The 22477-nt window shown below is 47.6% G+C and overlaps 4 protein-coding genes across 13 annotated transcripts in view; 1 reads left to right on the forward strand and 3 right to left on the reverse strand.

Moving 5' to 3' along the window:
- Positions 1-106: 106 nt before the first annotated feature.
- LOC108112495 (myosin light chain kinase, smooth muscle-like) lies at positions 107-13395 on the reverse strand. 9 transcript variants are annotated; one of them, XM_017222370.2, is made up of 16 exons: positions 13287-13395; positions 11488-12811; positions 11155-11287; positions 10011-10179; positions 8176-8221; positions 7243-8114; positions 6747-7164; positions 5934-6312; positions 4076-4384; positions 3134-3408; positions 2561-3067; positions 2163-2504; positions 2002-2103; positions 1768-1945; positions 1102-1645; positions 107-566 (listed from the first exon to the last, which is right to left on the reverse strand). In XM_017222370.2, exons 2-16 carry the CDS (start codon positions 12705-12707, stop codon positions 232-234), a joined length of 5829 nt encoding a protein of 1942 aa, XP_017077859.1. In that variant the 5' UTR covers positions 12708-12811; positions 13287-13395; the 3' UTR covers positions 107-231. The 9 variants fall into 9 exon arrangements, with proteins under 9 accessions (XP_017077859.1, XP_017077858.1, XP_017077857.1 ...); XM_017222369.2 differs by having other exon boundaries at positions 107-569; XM_017222368.2 differs by having other exon boundaries at positions 955-1645.
- Positions 8426-10003, forward strand: LOC108112499. Its single transcript, XM_017222378.1, has 3 exons — positions 8426-8631; positions 8693-8886; positions 8950-10003. The coding sequence occupies exons 1-3, from the start codon at positions 8495-8497 to the stop codon at positions 9978-9980; spliced, it is 1362 nt and encodes a 453-aa protein (XP_017077867.1). The 5' UTR covers positions 8426-8494; the 3' UTR covers positions 9981-10003.
- LOC108112497 (muscle M-line assembly protein unc-89-like) lies at positions 12900-21939 on the reverse strand. The gene is made up of 8 exons (XM_017222376.1): positions 20059-21939; positions 19216-19998; positions 18285-19043; positions 16504-18126; positions 13954-14661; positions 13718-13890; positions 13287-13568; positions 12900-13138 (listed from the first exon to the last, which is right to left on the reverse strand). The coding sequence occupies exons 1-7, from the start codon at positions 21743-21745 to the stop codon at positions 13536-13538; spliced, it is 5766 nt and encodes a 1921-aa protein (XP_017077865.1). The 5' UTR covers positions 21746-21939; the 3' UTR covers positions 12900-13138; positions 13287-13535.
- Positions 14683-22477, reverse strand: part of LOC108112494 (titin-like) — a 28005-nt gene continuing 20210 nt past the window's right edge. For both annotated transcript variants that reach the window (XM_017222362.2, XM_017222364.2), the window contains 2 exons: positions 15594-16304; positions 14683-15532 (listed from right to left, as the gene is read on the reverse strand). In XM_017222362.2, the coding sequence (XP_017077851.2) occupies positions 14733-15532; positions 15594-16304 (1511 nt within the window). In that variant the 3' untranslated portion in view covers positions 14683-14732. The remainder of the gene's footprint in view (positions 15533-15593; positions 16305-22477) is intronic.

Below are 22477 nucleotides of genomic sequence, written 5' to 3' on the forward strand. Positions count from 1 at the left end.
CCTACTGTGAGTGGGTGTTTGTATGTGTGAGCGTGCGGGTCTGGATTATGGATCCTGGATGCTGGGTGGGTGCTTTGTGCTCCCCAATCGCTTCGCATTCGCTGTCGCGGTCGCTTCATATATTCGAGTGTTCGTAGAGTTTCATTTTTGGGGTTTTGTTTTTGCTTAAACAATGCTATATCTGCTATATCTGTAATAAAGTTATGCTGGTCGGCATTTAACCGACTTAATCTAGGACGTGATATGCTGCGTTTCGTTGTTGAATCGGTTGATGAGACGTCGCGCACGTGATTCGCGATTTGTCTCCGCCGTGTTCCCATTACCATTACCATTACTATTGCCATTACTTTTCCCATTGCTAAATTGCCGCTGAGCACTGGCCACCGTATGCTGTTGGGCAAGACGCTCGGCCGCCTCACGGACACGTTGGCTCATCAGCCGCGTCGGCGTGGCAGATCGCTGGGGCAGCGGTGAACTTGGCATGGATCTAGCCTGAGGCGGTTTGCCTTTAGAGGAGACACTGGCGATGCTGGATACGGTGACTTTTCCAGCTTTTCCTGACTCATCTGCTGAAAAGTAAATAAAATATAAGGGTTAGTGGTGCAGATGGATTTAAGGACTAGCCCAAAACGGTTCTCAAAGATATGATCATGATTGGTAAAGCGGCTCCTCAACATATTAAAAGATAAAGCCGTGAATGTAATAATGAGACTTTGTGTTAGGGATTTTATAAAAGTTAATATAATATTTATCAGTTAATTGTTTAATTTTCTTTCATATTAAAAGACATGATGTTATATTAAGCCTAATACGGTTAAAGATTAGAGCATCCCTATGCAAGTGGAAAAAAAGGAAGCAAAAACAAATTTAAGATGAGTTTCGTTCTCAATGTTACAGATTTTAGAGCTTTTGCAATACTTTGAAGATCCGTTTTGGGTCATGGGCAAAGATTACTTCTACTGATTCGTCCCACACTCGCCACCTTGGCTATTTTGATGGGCTCAAAGGCAAGCGGAGGTTTGTTAACAGCGGATGCAGAAGCAGGAGCAGGGAACCCCTGGAACCTGTCCTTTAGCTGGGACACCTTCAGCTTGGACTCACACAGAGGCTTGACTTGGGGCTTGGACTTCGGTTTCTCCCGAGCAGCGCTATCCTCCAGTGACTTCTTGCGCATCTTGACGGTATTGGTGAAGTCGGATCGCATGATGGCCTCACCCTTGGTGGGCAACTCCAGGGTGTCCGGATGCTCTGTATCCTGGACTACTGTAAGCGAGCTGCTCGCCTTGGCTATCGCCTCTAGCTTGGATTTGGCCAGTGAGAGAAGCAACGTCTCCTGGGCTCCACTGCAATTGGAGCACTCACTGTAACCCGAATCACTTCGTTCACTGCACTGTGATTTATCCCGCAGTTTGAGGACGGTACGCTTCTCCACTGGCGGCATTTCTACACTGAAGTCGTCCTCCTCCTCGTGCAAGGAAGACATCTGGGAGCTCATACCACTACCGATGGCAGTAGCGGTCAGCATACTTAAGCCCGATATCGATGGCCTTGGACTACTCAGTGCTCCCATGGCAATGGCGGAGTTCCTTCGTGAAACCGACAGATTGGCCATGCGGCCAAGAGCACGGATGGCATTACCAGTTTTCTGGATTAGCAGCAGCAGGAAGCAACAGCAGCAGCAGCAAGCAGCAGGAGGGAGCAGTGTTATAAAGGTAGCAGCACTGGGTTAGGATCCGGAGGAGCATTTAGTGTGAAGCATTTACTAACCTGCCATTTTCGCCTTATGATAAACTTCTTCAATTTGTCTGTGCAGATCTTGTTGTTGCTGAGATTGTCGTCATGGCGCTGGCACAACCACTTGGATTCCAAGCATTGCTGGGCGGTCAGACGCTCCTCCTTTCGGTGAACCAACAATTGCGAGATGAAATCCTTGGCCTCCTGGGAACTATTGCAAAAGTTTAAATATATACAGAAAAGGACTAGCTATATTTTGTAACTTACACGCAGTCGAAGGCCTCGTCATCGTAGTCGTAATCCGCTCTTGTGATGTTCGAGAAGGTTTCCACATCGGTATCGCCCATAAAAGGTGAAAGACCCGACAGTCTAGAAAATAAACCCATTAAAGGGAATCTGGAATGCAATAACCGAGGTTTTCCACTCACAGCACGTAGCAAATGACGCCCACACTCCACATATCGGATTTGAAACCTATGGGTTCGTAGCTAATGATCTCTGGTGGTATAAATTCTGGGGTTCCAAAGAGAACGCGGACGGGGGCTTTCGTATCCAGTCGTTGGGCCAGGCCAAAGTCAATGATCTTGATTTGGTGGCTCGTTCGGGTATGGCACATGATATTCTCGGGCTTTAAGTCCAGATGCACCACGCTTTGGCTGTGCATATAGGCTACTCCGTCACAAACCTGTCGAAGGAACAGGATGCAGTCCATTTCGGTTAAGGTGAAGTCATCAGCCACAACCCTTTCAAATAATTCGCCGCCAGTGATGCTAGGAAATCATTAAGGATTAGTATAGATCTTTAAGAGATTCTCGATTATTCTTACTACTCCATCACCATGACAATCTCCCTGGGACTTTCGAAGGAGGCAGCCAGCTGAAGTAGTTTAGGGTGTTGCAGGGAACGCATGATGGAGATCTCCTCGAGCACCTTCTGCCGATCTTGGGACTTAATGCACTTGATCACCTTAGCGGCCAGCAGTTGCTCTGGCTGTCCACGTTCCTGCACCTTGTAGACGATGCCAAAACGGCCTTTACCCAGCTCATCGATGATCTCAAATCGCGATTTGAAGTCTCCGCCGGATTGTACGCTCACCGACTGGCCAAAATGATCGGTGACCTCTGATATAGACCTCACTGGCTTGCTGGTTATCTGTACCAGTTCGCTGGCCTGACCAGGTTCACTGCGTCCATGAATATTCTCAGCACGAACCCTGAATCTATATTGCATCTGCGGCTGGAGGTTCTTGACGGTGTAGGCTAAGGTGTCCACCACTCGTGTCACCTGCTGCCAGTCCTTCTCACAATCCTCTCCAATGGTCTGCATCTCAATGCTGGAGATTTAAAACAATATGGATTATACTGTCTATATAGGAACGTTGTAATGTTTAGATACGCACATAAAGCCTGTGATCATACAACCACCGTCGTAGGGTGGACCACACCAGGCCACTGCTACGCGATCTGGTCCCAGAGATACGCTGGGTTGGCCACTGGGTGGCTCTGGAGGTCCTTCAACTGCAACTGAAGCAGCCGAAGCCTCCACACCGTAGTCGTTCATCACCTCCACTGTATATTTGCCACTGTCATCCGCTGAGATGTCCGTGATATAGAGCGTCGACTGTTGGCCCGTGGTTCGTATCGTCACATTGGAACTCTCAACAATGGGATGACACTGTGGGGGAAAAAGGGATTTGTTGAAGTTTAAAGAATCTTTAAAGATTCTAAGAAAATGTTCTTTTATAACACAAAATAACAAAAATGTAAGTAATATATTCCCAAAAAACGTTATTGTTTGTATATCCTCTAGTGTGAAAATTAGATAAATTTTTGTGGCTCTTCAAGATAAAGATATGACGAATTACTAAATTTTTGGGTGATTTATTTTGCCAATGCTTAGATGGTGTAGCTGAAGCTCTAACAGCCAACCTTCGTTGGTGCGGCTCGCCCAGCATTTGCGGTTTGCAACCATTACGTAGACAGTCTAGGCAATCAAAGCAACCCAAGCAGCCCAACTGGCCCAGCAAACCCAACCGAACAACACCGCAAACTGATCGTGACACAGTCACAATGGCAGTCAGAGACGGAGACCTAGGCTAAATATGCCCAAAGCGAGACAGTGAGCTATCGAGATAGGGTGCAGAGTGGGCTTATGGCAGATAAAGAATATGGATCCGTAATCCCTAAGTCTGCCTGCTTTGGCCAAATTAGGTCAAGATTGCACAACGCAACTCACTCTGGTTCGAAACCGGACCAATTACCATAAGCCTACTGCCTGATTACCATTATATTATATATTATAAATTCCTAAATATAACCACCACTTTCTGAGGACCACTTACCGCCTTGTACCAGATGACTTTGGTGCCCGGGAATGGCTCGTAGCGTACGCTCAGCCGAACATGTCCACCGATTAGGGCGGTGCAATCCTCGGGGCGTGTCAAAATGCAGCTTCTGGCCGCCAGCGAGGAACAGGAGCTGTTGCCCCTGATGGCGGGCAGTACCAGAAGGCTGGTGTAAGTACGGGTGGCGGGTATACGCCGGGATTCTGCCTGTGGATGCTTCACCTGCAGACAGATCTCTCCGCTCCTTGACGCGCTGACGTCACGCATGCGCAGTAGCCGAATGCCGTTCTCTGGATATGACTCCAACTGAAGGAGAGAGAAAACATAAGGAAGATTAGCTAAAAGTCTTCTATACACTGCGGGAAAAGACTTTATTTATTTTAATGATCAAAATCTTGATTAAAGAACTATTTGTTCTTTAAGTGAACCACATTATTGAGCGTTCTCAAAGCATTATTAATTGAAATTTTATTGAGCCATAAATGTCATTAGGCATGGTCATTGTTCGAAATTGTTTGGAATTATTTGTTTTACTGTCTTGATTGAGCCAATGTATTTTAAGCATCTTGAAAAGTGCTTAAAAACAACCATAAATATTGTTCAAAAAGTGAAATTAGTTCCATCAAATATTTACTTTGCGTTAATTGAATGCCAAGTGTGAAATGCAAACAGAATGGTGTTTTTAAAAAAAAAAGGTAGATTTCGAAACTGATGTCTCCAAAAATATATAATAAAATACATCAAGTTACAGCTTTATGGCGTGAAAGTGCGTACTGAAAGACACCTTTATAATCTTGAAAATGAGTGATTTTCAGTAGATTTATTATACAAAAATGTTCCTGAATAAATATGTTTAAAATCAACTTAATGTTGATTATTGACTCAATAACAACACAGCATATTCACAAAATTACTCCAAATCAGGTTAATAACTTTTTCTCTCGGTGTACCCCGTTCACATGGGTAAACAATTATATACTGTATGCACAAGTGTCTGGAGAGAGAGCGACCTAACCGTATCCGGAGCCGGGTAGCGATGACGCGACGCGTTCTGAGGTTGCTATAGAACTGAAAGGCACTCTCCGTGGCACGCACCAATTAAGCGAGAATCGGGAATGGAACTACGAGCGGACCTCGCCAAACGGAATTCCATGAGCGGACAACCCGACCACCGATCGTGACAATGACACTTTCATGCCCGCTCTCATTTTCATTGGAGCACAAACGACACGAGAAGTGCACCCAATCCGTATACCTTATCGAAAGGGAATAGTTACAGGGCTTAAAACCAAAATGCCATCGATATTGATACTCTCACTCGGATGCAATCCATTTGTTTCGCCTTTTGCCTACCTGTGACATCTTGTCACGCCCTTGTGCCGCCGTTTTTCAGGTTTCGATTGTGATGTCGATAGTGATTGGGACTTTGATTTGCCAAGCATCTGGATGGATGAATGGATGGGGGAGTAGGACTGTTTGTCGGGGTCTATATGAATAAAAAAACCGGGAACTTTGGCGACCGAGATGTGCGCCGCTTGAGCGCCGACGAGCGAATGTGTTCCCCTCAAGCAACATCGTTGGCATGCAGCTCGCATGCCGCCGTATTTCAATCTTTTGGGTCTCCTATATGTGGCTTATGCAAATGAGCATGCTCTCACACTTTCGGCCATTCGACCAGATATATATATTTATATGTACACAATTATTATTATTGTTTTCACCGCCAAAAGTGCGAGCAAGCAGCCTGGGGCAAGGCAAGAGTTGAAAATGAAGAGCTCTGTTATTTTTTTGGGCCAAAAAGCGAGCACGCGAATCACTGTGTTTGGGTTTTATTACGATAAATACGCATACGCACCGTCATGTTAAGTGAGTCATCTGTTTGGGCTACTAAAAGTTGTCCATTGAGATACCATTCGGCTTCCGCTTCGCAGGGGAAAACACGGGCATAGAATAGGGCCTCTTCGCCGGATCCGCAGACCACGGGAAGTGGTGACTTTAAAAGCTGGACACACTCTTCATCTTGCTTGTGGAGATCACGCTCCAAAACGCACAAGTCCCCGCTGCTGCAACAATCGCATTCGCTGGAGATGTTGATTGAATCGGAGATGGAATTGGAGTCGGAGGTGGAGTCATTGGTAAGGCAGGTAAACACCTGACAGCTGTAAATGCCCGAGTCAATGTCGAAGGCGTCGTTGATTCGCAGGCAGAGTCGACCATTGCCGTGATCAATGTAACTGCAATATGAATTAAACGTAAAATAAATAGTTATCATTGCGTATGGTGAACACAAAGGGAAAAAAGCGATGTTGTTATTCAATCGAAGCTAATCGTTCGAAAATGGGTACTTATAAAACACTCAATTGTGGTCAGCACATTAGCATTGTTCTCAGAATTTAATTGAAGTGAGAAATATTACAACATTTTATGTTTAAATGGTTCAGTGAATATGAAAAGTTGTGCGTTTTGAAACTTAAAAAGCTATTTATGTTAACCAAGCCATTAATGACAATTATTAATATCAGTTATCAATTTTGTACAGCATTTTACTTTAAATATGGCTTATTATTTAAGTTTGCTATTAAATAGAGTAAAATTATTATAACTTAAAGCAACTATTAACAATATAGACAACAAATTAGTGATTTCCCATCACCTATTATGTACTCACTTGAACTCATCGCTGTCCGGTAGAATTTCGCCATTTCGCAGCCATACGTAGCTGTAGGGCTCATCACAATCGATGGCGCAGCACAGATCGATCACCTCGCCCTCCAGCGCTTTAGTAATCTCAAGCAGTGGTTCCGTGATGACGGCGCGACGTCTCTGAATCTCGGCATTCGGTTCGTGGAAGGTGACTGTGGTCGAGCTGATCAGTGGGTCGTGGTCGCCGCTTATGATGCAGGTGTATACGCCCTCGTCCTCTCGCGTAACATTGTCTACAATTAGCAGTGCCATCGATTCCTCCTCCTGTAGTAGGATGTGAACTCGCTCAGAAGCCTCCATCTCCACGTTGTTGTGGTAGAATCTCACAGAGGGCACCGATGAGCCCCGATAGCCACTTGCCAAGGCCATGCGTCCGCCAATTGCTGTTGAATTTAAGAATGGGATTTTGGGAATACAAATACAAATTTACAAAGGGAAACCCATATTAAATTTTCACTCACCTGTGGATGGACCCATGATGCGTCTGTACAAATGAGCATTTCGGCGGGAGGACGATGCGCGCACACTGCGCACGGAAGGGGACTTGGAGTAGCGGGAGCTGCGGATGACATCTAAACGAGCGGTGGCCTCAATCCGACCGAAATCGTTTTCAAGCGTGACGCGATACAGTCCAGCATCGTCGAAGGACACCTCATCAATCTCAATGATGCGTAGATCATCGATTTCCTTGACGGCTATGCGGGGCGTGGGTGTGACAATTAAGCCATCCTTATCCCAGGTGGCCCATGGAGTGGGATGTCCGGAAATGGCGCACTGGAAACGTACACTGTCGCCCTCCTCGACGACTCGATTGTAGGGAATGGCAAGGAACTTGGGCGCCGTAATGGCATTCCGGGCGTCACTTCGTCTTCGTTCCGCCACTCCGGACAAATCAATGCTGCTGGTGCGGTAGGATAAACGCAGCGGGGAGAAGCTCCTTGCGGGCGTTGATCTTGGCGTGGAACGAGGCGTGGAGTGCGCTGAGAGCAGCCCAGTGGGACGTGTTAGCTGGCGACTCAACATATTCTCCTTCTCTTCGGGGACATCCACAATAATGCAGGCGGAGGAGAGGCTGCGACCAACCGAGTTCTTAGCCACGCATGTGTACTCTCCTTCGTCTTCCGGATACACACGCGGAATGCTCAGGGTTGCCTTCGTTCCATCGAATGACATCACGTAGTCCCGATCGCTGGGCAAAACATGGCCATCTTTCTCCCAGATAATGAATGGCTCCGGATCTGCTTCGACATGGCATTCCAACGATATCGCATCCCCATCGCAACAGCGCAGGTTTCGCAAGTTGCGAACGAATCGGGGAAGGGTCTCGATGTTGCTGCGATTAAAAAATATTGGCTTTGTTTCTTAATACTATTTATCTATAAAGCTGTTCTTACCCATGCCTTGTATGCACTTTATCCATGCGGCTTTTGTTGAGAATATCTGGTGAGATTGCAAAATTCATGAATATTAAAAAAAATGTTTTTAACAAAAAAAAATAATTTTTATTTGGCGACCGTTATAAACTGCTTCCTGTATATCAAGCAGTTTTTATTTAGGTACGAGTCTTTGCTAAGTAAGGCGCTAGTGAATTTTTTCTGTGACCATCAGCGTTGTATTTTCAAAGATCGATAATGATCTAATATTTTTCCATCTCTAACAATTATTTTTAGCGTAGCGCTTGTGCTTTTTCATTGTGAATTTTAATGTTACAAAATGAAGGGCATGGTTATAGTACCTATGGACCTGGAACCCGGTTTCCGCAAGGCAAGCTATCATAATATACCGGCGGTAAACAGCGGAATGGTGTATAATTTTTGCCTATCCACTGCCTCAGAGAAATCAAAACAAATGTAAGTGCCATCCCTTTCGCACCTACATAATATATTAAAAATATTCCAATTCTCCCCATAGAGCTACGGATAAAAATGATCTCTTAACGGATTATGTTCAAATGCGTCGATATGGAAATCATTGCGACCTAAAAGGACTTGTCTTCCCTGCCGCTGATTTCGCCAACACGGAAACCCATGCTAATGTGGCGCTAAAAGTCGTGGAAAATGAGCGGATAATCACGAATGGCCAGTGCAGCCTGTGCGGCACAGCTGGTAAGGGATCTAATTTTAAAGTAAGTAAGTAAGTATTAATATATTCTAATATATAACCCCAAGGTACTTGTGCCCACATTGTGGCCTTTACTTTCTGGCTACTTAACAAGAGCACAGAACGAAATCCCTGTGCTGTGTTGGAATTTTGGGGTCACGAACTGGAAAATCTGGTGAAATCAGGGCCTGCAACTGCCACTCGCATTTGCGATTTGATACCAAAGGACGATGTTCGAATTGAGAGCGTACATAATTCTCAGGAGCTAAGTGCTAGCGAGGGACAGGCTTTCCTGGAGACTGTTCTAGAGGAACTGGGGATTTGTGGCAGGGACTCGGCGCTCTATCGCCAATGTGTGGAAACCACCGATGAATTCGAGCCCCTATTTATTCACCATGTGCTGCTTCGAACCGCAGAATACAACGTCGTCGATCTGCCCAGCTTCATACAGCACATGGAACTGCAAGCTCAGATGGGAGTCATCGAGAGCCTTTACGACGCAACGCGAAGCCAGTACAAATCACGACTGTGGGTAGAGGCACAGTACATGCGAATCCGTTGCTCCATGATGCACTTGATTATTAATCGTAAAAGTGACCAAGACGATGATCGGATCTTTAATATGATGTTCTGCAAGGGACGGGACAAATACAACGAGGATCGTATGCAGCACAAAGAGCACAAGCGATTCATATTGAAACAGACCGAGAAACTGGAGAACAAGAAGTATACCGAATGTGGCCTTATTTTGCATGAATGCTACCCATATGTGTGCGCTGCTCCTGATGGCATTACTGACGATCACATTGTCGAAATCAAATCGCCAAGGACTGAAGAGGACTTCGAAAGGTACCTTGAGGCTCGCGAATCTATAGCACCCAAGTACATGGCCCAGATACAGATCCAGATGTTTGCAGCCAACGTGCAAAAAGCACTCTATTGTGTGCTGAGTCCGACGTTCGAAATTAACGGTGCTCTGCACTACGTTTGGGTACAGGCCGATCAGGAATTCGTGACTAGTTTGCTTGCCATGACCGAGGAGTTCTGGCGTGATGTTGTATTGCCCCGCCTAATCAACATGTACCCTTCGTTCGGTTAATAAAGAAAGAGCGAAAGAATTAACACTCACCTTTGGCGAATATTTGTAAGGATATTACAGCCTTGGCCTCGCCATGGCAATTGCTGGCTATTACGGAATAGGTGCCAGTGAAATCCAACTTGGCGCTGGGTATTTCCAATCTGTATTCGGGTCCGTCTCCGATTCGCCGGAAGTGTGGCGCGTCCTTGTAGTACTCCGGCTGCGGGAAAAATAAAATTTTGGCGATGAGTGGACTGGATGACTCAAGGTCACATCGAGTTGAGATTCGTCTATAAGGATTTGTGCGGCTGCCGCAGAGTATGAATCACGACTGTCTTTATACAAATGTCGGTGCAGTTGACGCTGGCTGTGTTGTTGTCGTTGTTATTATTGTGTTAAGCTTATGGCCATATAAGCACAAAATTCAGTTTCGAGACTGTCGAATAGGAAAACTGGTAATGGGTATACGTTGCCCACCCTGACCTCCTACTCCTCCTGCTTCTCCTGCCTGCCTGCTCGCTTCCTTGGTCGACAATGCACGACAGTGGCTAATAATATTTTTGTTTTTTTGCGCTTTTTTCCTTTTTGGCTAGCGTAATTGTTTGTTGTGAACAAGCCTGTTATTTGATATGGGTTGAACTTGAATTAGCGTTTGACAGCGAATCGGATTTGTAAGATCTGAGTGACTGTGGTCTTGTATAACGCGAACCGTTTCAGTATGACGCACTTGTCCGTAATCCGAGCCAGATGCCCCTGCACTCTATTCTTCACGTGCTTTTGTAGCCACTTTGTTACCGTATCGGGTTCTGGGCTAGTTACCTCTAGGAGGGATGCTTCGCTTGTTTGGACACTTTGTTCGCGCTCGCGGATCAATCAAAAAATACAAATTCTATCCGCGCGAGCAACTGCGGCAACTTAAAAAAACAGTCTACTAAAGTATGTGGCCCACTGGGAGTTGCCTTTTTATAGTTAACTTATAAGCGGAAATTATATCTAAACTTCCTAATGCCAGTAGGGCCCACGTTACTGTTTCACCTGAACTTGAGGCTTTGATAAAGCAACGGGTTTAAAACCGAGAGGAGGTAGTGATAAAACGACCCACATTGGCTAACGGCGCGAATGCAACTGACTGACTGACCGAGGGAGAACTGCGCATGTGCAACAAGCCGACTCTCGCGCTACGTCACATACTCACATTCAAAAAATCGCGTAGCCAAACGACTTCGGGCTTGGGATCGCCAACCACCTCGCAGAATATGATGACGTTGTCGCCCTCGTATGCTTCGCTGGAACGTGGCTTGACCACAAACAGGGGCTCCTTGGAATAACTATTAGAAGATGAATCATTAGATTTGCTTTTTGTATTTGAAATAGTTTCCTTTCTCTTAATTGTTATTGACTATTATTAGGGGTTATTAAATTATATAATTATTAAATTAAAATATTCAATGTAATAATATGAGAAAATTAAGTTTTTAAGTTATGTTTAATGTTTAAAATTGTTTCTAATAAATTAAGGAATACTCACGGCAGATCATCAGTCTTGATGCTAGGAATTTCAAGGGTTCGCTGCGAAACCACCGACTTGTTTTCTTCCTCCTCGATGGCTACCCGGCATATGGTCTCTACCTTTCCCACGACGTTGGATGCAACACACACATAAATTCCAGCATCTCGCACCGTAGCGTCCGCAATAATTAGCTCCACAAATCCATTGGAGTCCAAGGTAGCGGTTAGACGACGACTGGGACGCAGACGCATGCCGTTGCGATGCCAAGTGACGCCCACGGATGGATATGCCTCAACCTTTGTGGACAAACGGATTTCAGAGCCCTCACGGAATATATAGAACGGATCCAAAGGCACATAGAAATCTGGAGAGATGTATGCCCTGATGCCTTTGTCCACGACGAGGGTGCTGTGGCACGAAACGGAACCCAGTTCGTTCTTCGCCAGACAGGTGTAGGTACCACTGTCGTCTAGCGTGGTGGCGGCAATTTCTAGCGTGAAGAACTGTCCCTCGGCGCTGATGAGATGTTTCCTATCAGTATGAATGAGCTCATTGTCCTTGTACCATAGGATCTCCGGGACGGGATAGCCAACAACTTGGCAGGTAAGTCGAACTGGATATGTAACCTGGACGCGACGGTCCCTTAGACGCATAGTAAAGATGGGCAGCGAGTCGCCCACATCAGCCACATTGCGACCTTGGGTGATCTCCTTCAATCGCGAGTCCGCCTCATAGATCCTCGAATCAGAGACAACTTGGAGCCGGGCAAAGGTAGAAACTCTACCCTTCGAGTTCGTGGCCTCGCAGGTGTAACGACCCGAGTCCAGTTCGCTGACAGTGGAGATGGTAAGGGCACAGGTGGAACCGATCTGTCGGATCTTGACGCGTTCCGAACTGCTGCTCAATTGAATGCCATCTTTAAACCATGTGACCTGTGGCCTTGGAGCTCCACGCATATTGCATTGCAGGGTGAAAGAGGATCCCAAAAGAGCCTTGGCCTGTCCTGGCAGAATCTTTACGAATTCAGGCAAGCACTCAACACCGCCCACTTGAAGAGGACTGCTGGTCTGGACGGTAGGTCCCCAACCATATCGGTTCTTAGGTGTCACTCGGAAATGGTACTCAACATTGGGTTTTAGGTTAAAGGCGTCAAAGGAGTTTATGGGCGTCAGGCCCAATTCCCGCCAATATGCTCCGCCCTCGTGACCTACAATCCAGGCTTCCACCTTGTAAGCCATCACCGGAGCCGAGTTGGCACTAACCGGCTTGCCCCATGACAACGAGATGTGGGTGGGTCCGGAATCAACGACCAGTGGTTCGGTGGAAATGCAACCCGGTGGATCTGAGGGATGGTAGAAAAGATTCTTAAATGAATGAAGTCCAAATGGGAACTATGCTACTTAGTACGACCTCAATTAAAACGCTTTACGCCCCGGAGAAATATTTTTTATTTTCTTGTTTCCACTACGTAAATGTATAAGCTGGATTGCTGTGCTTTATATAATACATTATTTATATATGTAGGTACGTTAATAAAAGTAATTAAGTCAATCGTTCAGAAATACTAACAAAAGATAAATACAGGAATAGTTTTTTATGTGCTGGGTATCTACGATCTCACAGGAAATTTCTTTTATCGTTGGTGGTTTGTTGGGGCGATTAAACCGATCTGGAAGAGATGCAAATTGGGTCTTTGGTTTCGTTTCAAGTGGAACACAAACGGACACCAACGGACAACACGGAACGTAACGGACATGAAGGGACTTTCCACATGGTCTAGAGGTCCATTTATAATCAAATAACATAATATAACTCACCTCTGAAGTACGAAGTGTCACTATAACTGTCCAGGGGAAGGCCCCAGCGTGTTTGCGTTGGAGTAGCGGAGCGAGCGCGCGGGTTTACCTATAAGTTGTGTAGTCAGAACGATATATTATATTGCTTTGAATGAACACATAGAGTCAGGAAAGTAGACCAAGGGTTAAGTGTAATATAAATATAATTGTATTTGGTGTTTGTTGAGGGAGGCGTTTTGAAATTTGCAAAATAAATTGTATTAATAAGCTTTATTCTTCTTCTTTCTTTTTCGGTATTTTAATCTGGAATAAAATAAAAAGAGAAGCAGAGAAGAGAGAAAGAATTGCAGAGGTTAGTTAGCGAAAGCGATAGAGGGACAGCCACAAGCAATACAGCAAATGGAATCCTTTTTGGAATCCCAACAGGACACAGATATAGACACACAGCCTACCGTGACAGTGACGAATATCCTGTCAGTGCCAAAGTTGTTGCGGGCCACCACAAAGTAAGTGCCAGAATCGGAGATCTGGGCTTGCTGCACTGAGAATCTTGTGTAGTCATCGGACACCTCTTTGCTGACACGATCGGACGTGGTAATGTCCTTCGTGCCCTTCATGAAGGTAACTGCAAAATAAATAATACCATTTAAGAAGTAACTCCACATCAGAGGAAGTAACTCCCGCTTACGCTTTGGTTTCGGGTCGCCGGCAATACGGAAGGACAGCGAGAAGGGATCACCCACGGCGATCTTCATTTCGGTATCCGGTCGCGACAAGAACAGTGGTGGACGCTCATCCTTTTCAGCTCCTACGGCGACGTCCACATTGACGTTGGATTCAATGCGACCAAAGGCATTGGAGGCGCGGCAGGTATAGGTGCCCTCAACCTCGGGTCCGGCATTCATGATGGTCAACGTGTAGACACCACGATCGGACAGGGCCTTGACATTGGGTCCGTCCACCACCCGGCGGTCGCGGAGCCACTTAACCTCAATGGGTGTGCTGGTCTGCATGAACTCCGCCGAAATGGCCACGGTGCCACCATTGCAGACAGTTTGGTTACCCAAAGGTAGCAGGAAGTGCGGCTTGTTGGGGTCACGGTGGAAGAATCCGTGAGTCTGCTGCAGCGAGTAGTGCTGGCGACCCTTGAAGTCCACCTGGTGAGAGATTTTGTTCTCTGCTCCCTCGTTGCGGGCCACGCACCAATAGATGCCGGAGTCCTTCTCCGTGGGATTCACGATGACCAGTTTGGCATAGCCATCGGCCTGGTCACTCAGCTTATACTTTTCACTGCTTTCAATGGGCTCGGTTCCCTTGACCCATTGGATCTCAGGACGTGGCTGACCACGTACGCGACAATCCAGAACCAACTCATTCTCGTTAAGAGAATATGTGTCTGTAAAAGGGAGATATATGTTAGTGGATCTGATTTTCATAAAAATTGGGTTTACAGAAGCGGTTAGAACATCAAATATGTATAAAAGCGAAGGTGATTTCCATAGCTGGTTTTAGACGGGTAATACCTCGGATTGGCTGCGTAAAAGTACTTGGTAATGGGGCTTCCTTGAAGTTTTTATATACCCGAAGTTGGGCATGAGTTAAACTTTCGCCGAAGTCGTTGGTGGCACAGCAGGTATAGTTGCCACTATCATCGGCTACCGCAGCAAAGATTTCCAACGAAGCTTCACCATTAAGGAAGAGGGTCTGATAGCGATTGTCTCCCGTGGGCAAAGGTTTGTGATTCTTTAGCCACTCAATGTGAGTGTTCTCGTCACCAGATACGGCACACAACAGTCGAAGATTTGCTCCCTCCCAAACAGTGCGATCGTGAAGTAGGGTATGGAAAAGCGGTTTGGCCTTTCCAACGCTGCGTAGGACACGATCTCCAGCTCTATGGAGTTCTCCATTGCCATTTACTTGGCTTCCCGAACTCAAATACGACTGACTGCGAGACCAATGAGAGCTGTCTTGATCGGCTATACTTGGATTCTCCTCCTGACTGACGTTGATTAGACGCTTGAGATCGGCCGCTTTAATGGTGGTGCTGGTGGAGTCAATCCTATCCTCGTGCTCTGCATAGCAGGCAAAGATGCCGCAGTCGGAGGAAATGGGATTGCGAATAATCAGCTTCCTTATACCACCGGGTTCTTCGATTGTCCTGTAGCGGTTATTACAAATCGAATGGTCATCGCGCATCCAACTAACATTGGGACGACCATTGACCTGGCAGCTCAGTATAATCTCGTTTTTCTGGGCATCGTAGAATTCTGAAGGTAAAAGATTTCAATGGTCAGCTGGGTAAAATGATAAACGTGCCCAGATAATTACCTGTTATGCCACTGGAGAAGCTTTCCGGCAACTTCCCAGTCGACTGATCGAGCACACTTAGCTGACCAGCGCTTTCGACAGTCTGCCGGCTGTTCTTCACCACGCATCTGTAGTGGCCACTATCCTCCACACGGGCATCGTAAATTTCGAGACTGATAGCTCCGTTTATGTTGTAGATCTTATGGCGAGCATCTTTAGTTACACGCTCCTCGTTTCTTAGCCAGTGCACATCCTCGATGATGCCGGTCACGTAGCAGATGAGCTGAGCCTTGTTACCACTAGCAATGGTCATAGTCTTTAAGCTGGTCTCCAGATTCAGTTTCAATTTGGCCTCACGGGCCTTTGCCTTAGCTGCAGCATTGTCGTTAACGGAGGAAGTAGAGGATTCCTCCCGTTTCATTTCTTGGATGACCTTATCAATAGGTCTCTTGTCAGCAGTTCGCTCCCTTATATAATCGGAGGCCTGCACAAACTTGCTTATCTTCATTTGGCCATTCTCGCTCTCCGCATAGCAAGTGTACAAGCCGGAATCATTGCTGTCAAAGTTGGCTATGGTCAGGAGTTTCACTCCATCACTCTGCTCTGCATACTGGTACTTATTACCCTCAACGGGCAACAGAGTGTTATCCCTTTGCCAGTAAATGTTTGGCTTGGGACTGCCCGAAACCTTGCACTCCAAAGTGAGTTGATTGCCCTGGGAATGATATGCATCTGGAATATGGACGAAGATAAAGAGACAAGACACAAGACACGTAAGACAAAGTACTGAAGGAGAAGGTATAATAAGGTTGTTAGATTCTTAAAATATTTCTAGGACTACAAATAGAGATACACTTAACTCGTAAATACAAAGACATTCACCTGAACGCACTCAGTTAGACGACTCCCACCATTACACACAGAATCCTACCTTTGATACCCACTACAAAGGTAGGCGATATAACCTCCGGCTTGCCCGTGCTGTACACAAACAAATTGCAAGTGCTCACGATTTCATTTTCACTGCCCCTAACCCTCAAAGTGTATTCTCCGGCATCCTCTTCCGTAACTCCGACTAAGTTCAACCAGGCGATACCGTCTTGCATGGACATCTTGCTCTTCGGTCCGAAGGCGATCGGTTGCTCACCGAAGAACCACTTGGCAGTTGGCTCCGGGCCATCAATATTCACCATCCACTTGACATTGCTGCCCGATTTGACGGTACGGTTGGAGAGGAAGTTACGGAAGTACAGACGCTTTCTTAGATCAGGAGGTGGTGGCACTTCGCGCCTGGAGCTGGTTTGCTCCTCCTCATCTGGTTTTGGTTTCCTGCGGCGCCTTTCGCCACCTTCACCGCCTTCAGCTGCTCCCTCGGCACCTTCTTCTCCAGCTGGAGGAGCCTCCTCATCGCCTCCCGGACGTGGAGGCCTGCCCTCCCTTGGCGGCGAGATGCGTGGTGCCCTTACTCGCGGCTCCACAGTGATCATGTGGACAATCTCTGTCTTGCCCTCGCGATTCTCTGCTTGGCACACGTACTTGCCGCTGTCCGATGGCTTCGGATGGCTGATGAAGAGCTCGCATGTACCATCGTCATGGTCCACCTGCTGGTACTTGTCGCTATTCTCGACCTTGACGCCATCCTTCACCCACGTGACCGATGGAGTGGGCAGCCCGCGAACATGGACATCCAACTGCAGCTCATTGATCTTGCCGTGCATCGTGTCCTTGATGTTGCGCGTGAAGGTGGGTGGTACATCACCTGTGCCCGGATTCTCGTAGACTTCAAGTCGGCATGAGGTTGATGCCTCTCCAGTCTCGTCACGGCCCCAGCACTTGTACTCGCCATTGTCCTCTGCCGTGGCGCTCATGATTTCCAGCAGGCACAGACCCTCGCTGTACCTTCCCCTTAGCTTCGGTGAGTTCTGAATCTGCTCGCCGTCCTTGAACCACTTGACCTGTGGCTCCTTGGCCTCCAGGAAGCATGAAATCTTAACCTTGGATCCCTCGGCAACCACACGATCTCTCATCGAAGTGCTGAAGTGGATCGCAATGTTCTTTTCGCGACGCTTGCTCGACAAGCTAGCGGTATCGGAGGCGTAGTCAGTGGCGTAGGCGGAGGATGCGCCGTCATCCTCTTCTTTGCGGCCACGCCTCTTCGCCTTGCCGTCCTCAGCCTCGGATTCAGGCTCGGCAGCAGGAGCCGGTTTCTTCTCTACCGGTTTCTCCACCTCCTTTGGTCGCAGCAAGCTTTTATCTGCATGGAACACACCATGGATGTTGTCAGCAATGTGATGGGCCTGACCCTCGAAGAGCACGTAGTGCGAGATCTCCATCTTGCCGGCGCGACTTTCCGCCTTGACAACGTACTTGCCGGAGTCCTTGTTGTCCGGTCGATCGATGATGAGCTCACAGGTACCATCCTGATGCTCAATGATCTGGTAACGACCACCACTCTGGATTTCAATGCTGTCCTTGAACCACTGGACCTCGGGGGTGGGTTGACCTCTAACAGCTGTCTCCAGGATCAGCTCATTGGTGTTCAGGTGATAGGTCTCTAAGAGAGAAACACCGAGACTGGTTATATAAAAAGCAGTGCAAAAAAAATATTGCATAATGATTGCAATCAATGGCATTGCACAATCATACACATGTCGATTGCTAAATATAGATGATTCGATCGATCGAATACTCATCCGTTACCCAATATCTTACCTTTCAGAGAGCGAATAAAGACGGGTTGCACATCCGTGTTGACCTTGGTCTGGTACACATGCAGCATGGCCGAGGTGGTGATCTTGCACGACTCATTCTGGGCAATGATCGAGTAGGTGCCAGAGTCCTCCACTTGAGCATTGGTGAATTCCAGCACCGCCAAACTATCACGGTTCATGTTGCGAATGTTGGGACCGTAAGTGACATTTTGATCATCCTTCTGCCACTTGATCATGGGCTGCGGGCCACCGACAACGGCCTGCAACTTGACCTTGGAGCCCTCAGCAACATATCGGTTGGACAGGTTGACCGTGAAGTACAACATCTGCTTGGGCGAAGGATCAGGCATTCGGCTACGTCTCTCGTAGCCACCATCACCGCCGGCCTCAGGCTCGTCGTCCTTCTTCTTCTTCTTGCCCTTGGCCTTGGGGCCCTCGGCAGACTCTCCACCTCCTTCCTGCATGGCGATGGCGGACAGGATGCTTGATCGGCGCGAAGTGTGGGTGGTGTCGACGACAACCGTGTGGGTGGTCGACTGACTGCCCAGTTTGTTCTTGGCGGTGCAGACATAGATGCCGTTGTCATTGATCGTCGGCTTGTTGATAATCAGCTCGCAAATGCCGTCCAAGTGCTCAATCTGAACAACACGATCGTCGAGCACCACGGGTATCTGGTCCTTGGTCCACGAAATTTCAGGGCGGGGGTTGCCGCGCACCTTCGTATCGAGAATCAGATCGTTCTGCGAGGCATGATACACATCTGAGAACAAAGTCAATCAATCAATTTGGCTATTTTTGTACACGATCGACCTCAATTGCAAAAAACATCGAACGTCGGACACACAAGTACATGGGACTTTCTGAGGATCGTGTAATCGAGAACACTTGGCCACAGAGCACACACACATAGAATGGGAGATGGGTGGTAATACCTCTCAGGGGTAGGGCAAAAATGGGTTCCGACTCGTCGCCATCCGCCTGTGCCGCATACACCTTGAAGTAACAGGAGGTCTCGATCTCGCTGAGATCGTTTTTGGCCACGCACTTGTAGACACCGGAGTCGGCGTTAGTGACGTTGCTGACCTCAAGTATGGCCTTGCCCTCCTCAGAGAGATTTTTTATGTTTCCGCCCACTACCACCCATTTGTCATCCTTCATCCAACGGGTATTGGGATCAGGCCCAATCACAGTGGCAACGAACTTAATGGTGGAACCCTCAAGAGCCATGCGATCACGCAGCTGGGTGGCAAATGCCAGCTTCTGCTTGGCAGGCACCAGCTTTTCGGGAGTAGCCCTGACAGGATGCAGGCGCTGCTGCTCCTCTTCCGCTTCCGCCCTTCTTTGGTCGGAATCGGCCTTGGACTTGAGGGCCGCTTCCATGGCTTTCTTGGCCTGCTTCAAGCTGTCTAGCTGGATCTTGTCGCGGGCGTGGAAAATGCCGGGCACGTGGTAGTGCAGATTCCTGGCCACCTCGACCGTATGGTTGATCTGCACCTCGCCACTGGAGTTGATGGCTTTCAAGGTATAGATGCCTCCATCCTTATTGCTCGGCTTGTAGATCAGCAACTTGCACACACCGTGGGCCTCCTCAAGCATGGTGAATTTGTAGCTGGGCTTGACTTGGAAGCAACCGCGCCACCAAGTGATCACCGGTCGTGGATAGCCATGAACGTGGCACTCGATGGTCAGTTCATCGTCACGCAGATGGTAGTACTCTGAAATGGGCAAATAGAAGGTCTTAGGGACTCCGCGTTATCGAAATCGCCGACAAATACCTTTGATATACTGAATGGAAGGGGGTTTGGGTTCGTCCTTGAAAATTTCATAGACGGTCACAATGCAAGACGAAGACGTCTCGTCGTTTTGGTTCGAGATCACACACGAGTATTCTCCGGAGTCCAGAATGGTGGTGTTAAGCACCTCCAGAACAAGGATGTTGTTGTTATTGATGATTCGGTGGCATCCATCGCGTTCCAACTGCTTACGGTTATGGTACCATTTGGCTGACAACTCCGGACCGTCGACGGCGCAGGCCAGGCGGACACTTTGACCGGCTTCGACGGCTCGGTCGGACAGGAAGTTAATGAACTTGGGATTGCGGGCCTGTTCTCGGCGACGCTGCCAGTCGGCGTCGCGCTCCTTCTCACTGATCCGCTTGGCCTGGCTATATTTGCGCATCTGCTGCATGAATTCCTCTCCCTCAACGGCGGCAATGCGCTGCCAGCGCTCCTCCTCGTGTGGATCAGGGCGCACAAAGTCGTCAGAGGAGTCGCTGCCACGTCGCTTTTCTTTCTTCTTTGGATCAGCCACCTCTTCCTCCTCCTCTTCGGGCTCACGATCTTCAATTTCCTCATCAGGATATTCCTGTTCCTGGTCTTCGTCTCCATATCCGGCCTCGGTGCCATCATCACCCTCCTCACCCACGGCGGATGGATCCTCCTCCTCCTCCTCGGCCTCAGCTTCTTCCTGGGCACGCTGTTCGGCCTCCAGACGCTCCTGCTCCTCCTTTTCGGCTTGGAGTCGCTTTTGACGCTCCTCATAGGTTTCGCCCTTGGGCTTGGCACGGGCAGCCGCCTCCTCGGCAGCCTTAGCTGCTGCCTTTGCCTGCTCCTCCATCTGGAGCACCATTTTGCTCTTCTTCGGCGGTGGCTTGGCCTGCTGCTGCTGCTGTTCAAACATCTTTTTGCTAGCCTTCTGACCACCGCCGATCTCCAGTTTCAAGGTCAATTTCGGACTGGGCGATTTCTCTTTCTTCTCCTTCTTCTTGGGCGGTGCCTTCTTCTTGCCCTTTTTGACGGGCTCATCGCCTTCATCCAAATCGACACTGTCCTCTCTGTCCTCGCCGCCATAGTCACCCAAGTCCTCGCCATCCTCAGCCCCGGAAGGACTCATATCCTTGTCAATAGACTTTCGCTGGACACGGGGCTTTCTCGCCTTTTTCTCCTTCTTCTTCGGCTTAACCTCCTCAATAATCTCCTCTTCCTCGACCTCTTCATATTCCTCCACAACGTAGATAACCTCAACGTTGGACACATCCATTACGGCAGCGCGATCGATCACCGATAAATCGGACGTTATGTAACGTACGGGTTTTTGCACGTCCAACGGCTCGGAAATATCCATTACGAGGGCGCGATCGAAGACGGCGATATTGCAGGTGGTCTGGCTCTTAATATCCCTTCCCAGTTCGAAGGGAGTCTTCTCCTTTTCCTCGCGTTTCAGGAAAGGAGTAATGCTGCGCCATGTCGAAGGCGTTGCACTGCGTCGCGTCATATATAGGGTGAACGGGGTCTGACTACGGCCATGAATGGGCGTTGCACTGCGTCCACGTAGGCTTCCAGGAGTTGGGGACTTAAGCTTGCGCTTTTTTTGCGTTGGCACCTGCAGAGTATCCTGGGCAGATGCTCCCTCCGGTTCGGCCGAGGCCCGTGGCTCGATATCTCCGTTCTCCGTTTCTCCCATTTCGGATCGTTTTCGTACGGCCTCTTTAGGTTTTTAAAAGGATAAAACTCGTAAATGAAAACCGAAAATATTGATATCCGTCCGAGTCGTATATGTATGACTTTCTAAATCAATATATATAGCCCGCAACGGTTCGATCGAGATTTTAGGACGTGAGACGTCCGTTCGATGCAAAAGAAGATTCACGACTGTCACCGAACGTGGTGAAAATTTCGAAAACACATTCCTTCTCGAATCGAATCCCAATCGATCGATTTTTATGCTAAAAACAATTTTACGAATTCTGTTTTGTTCGCTGCCGACGTCCCACAAACACACGCATGCAACATTGATTGCCAAAATGCGATTCTATTTAAGTACTAGCCACTATTTTTTATTGAATGCAGGCAGTAAACGAAATTATATAAGTGAGAGTACGCGGCTGCCATTTGATTTTAATTAGCTATTTAAAGAGAGATCTATTTGGGTGCGATGATAAAGTGCATCGTTTACCTTTATCATTGAGCACTTGCCATTTTTTCGAACCGAAAGTGCGAATCGATTTGTTAGTCAAGAAGTAAATACGCCCGACATATCATAAAATTAACGCTTTACACTTACGAACTAGCTTCCTATATACTAACACTATACTAAATGCAAATACATACAAGCAAATGCAAGGTGCTTAATGCGAAATAAAAGAAATATATTCATTCGCAATTAAGAACTAATTAAGTTTGAAATTCGGGCATT

Source organism: Drosophila eugracilis, unplaced genomic scaffold (assembly GCF_018153835.1).
Source record: "Drosophila eugracilis isolate 14026-0451.02 unplaced genomic scaffold, ASM1815383v1 contig_90, whole genome shotgun sequence".
Lineage (NCBI taxonomy): Eukaryota > Metazoa > Arthropoda > Insecta > Diptera > Drosophilidae > Drosophila > Drosophila eugracilis.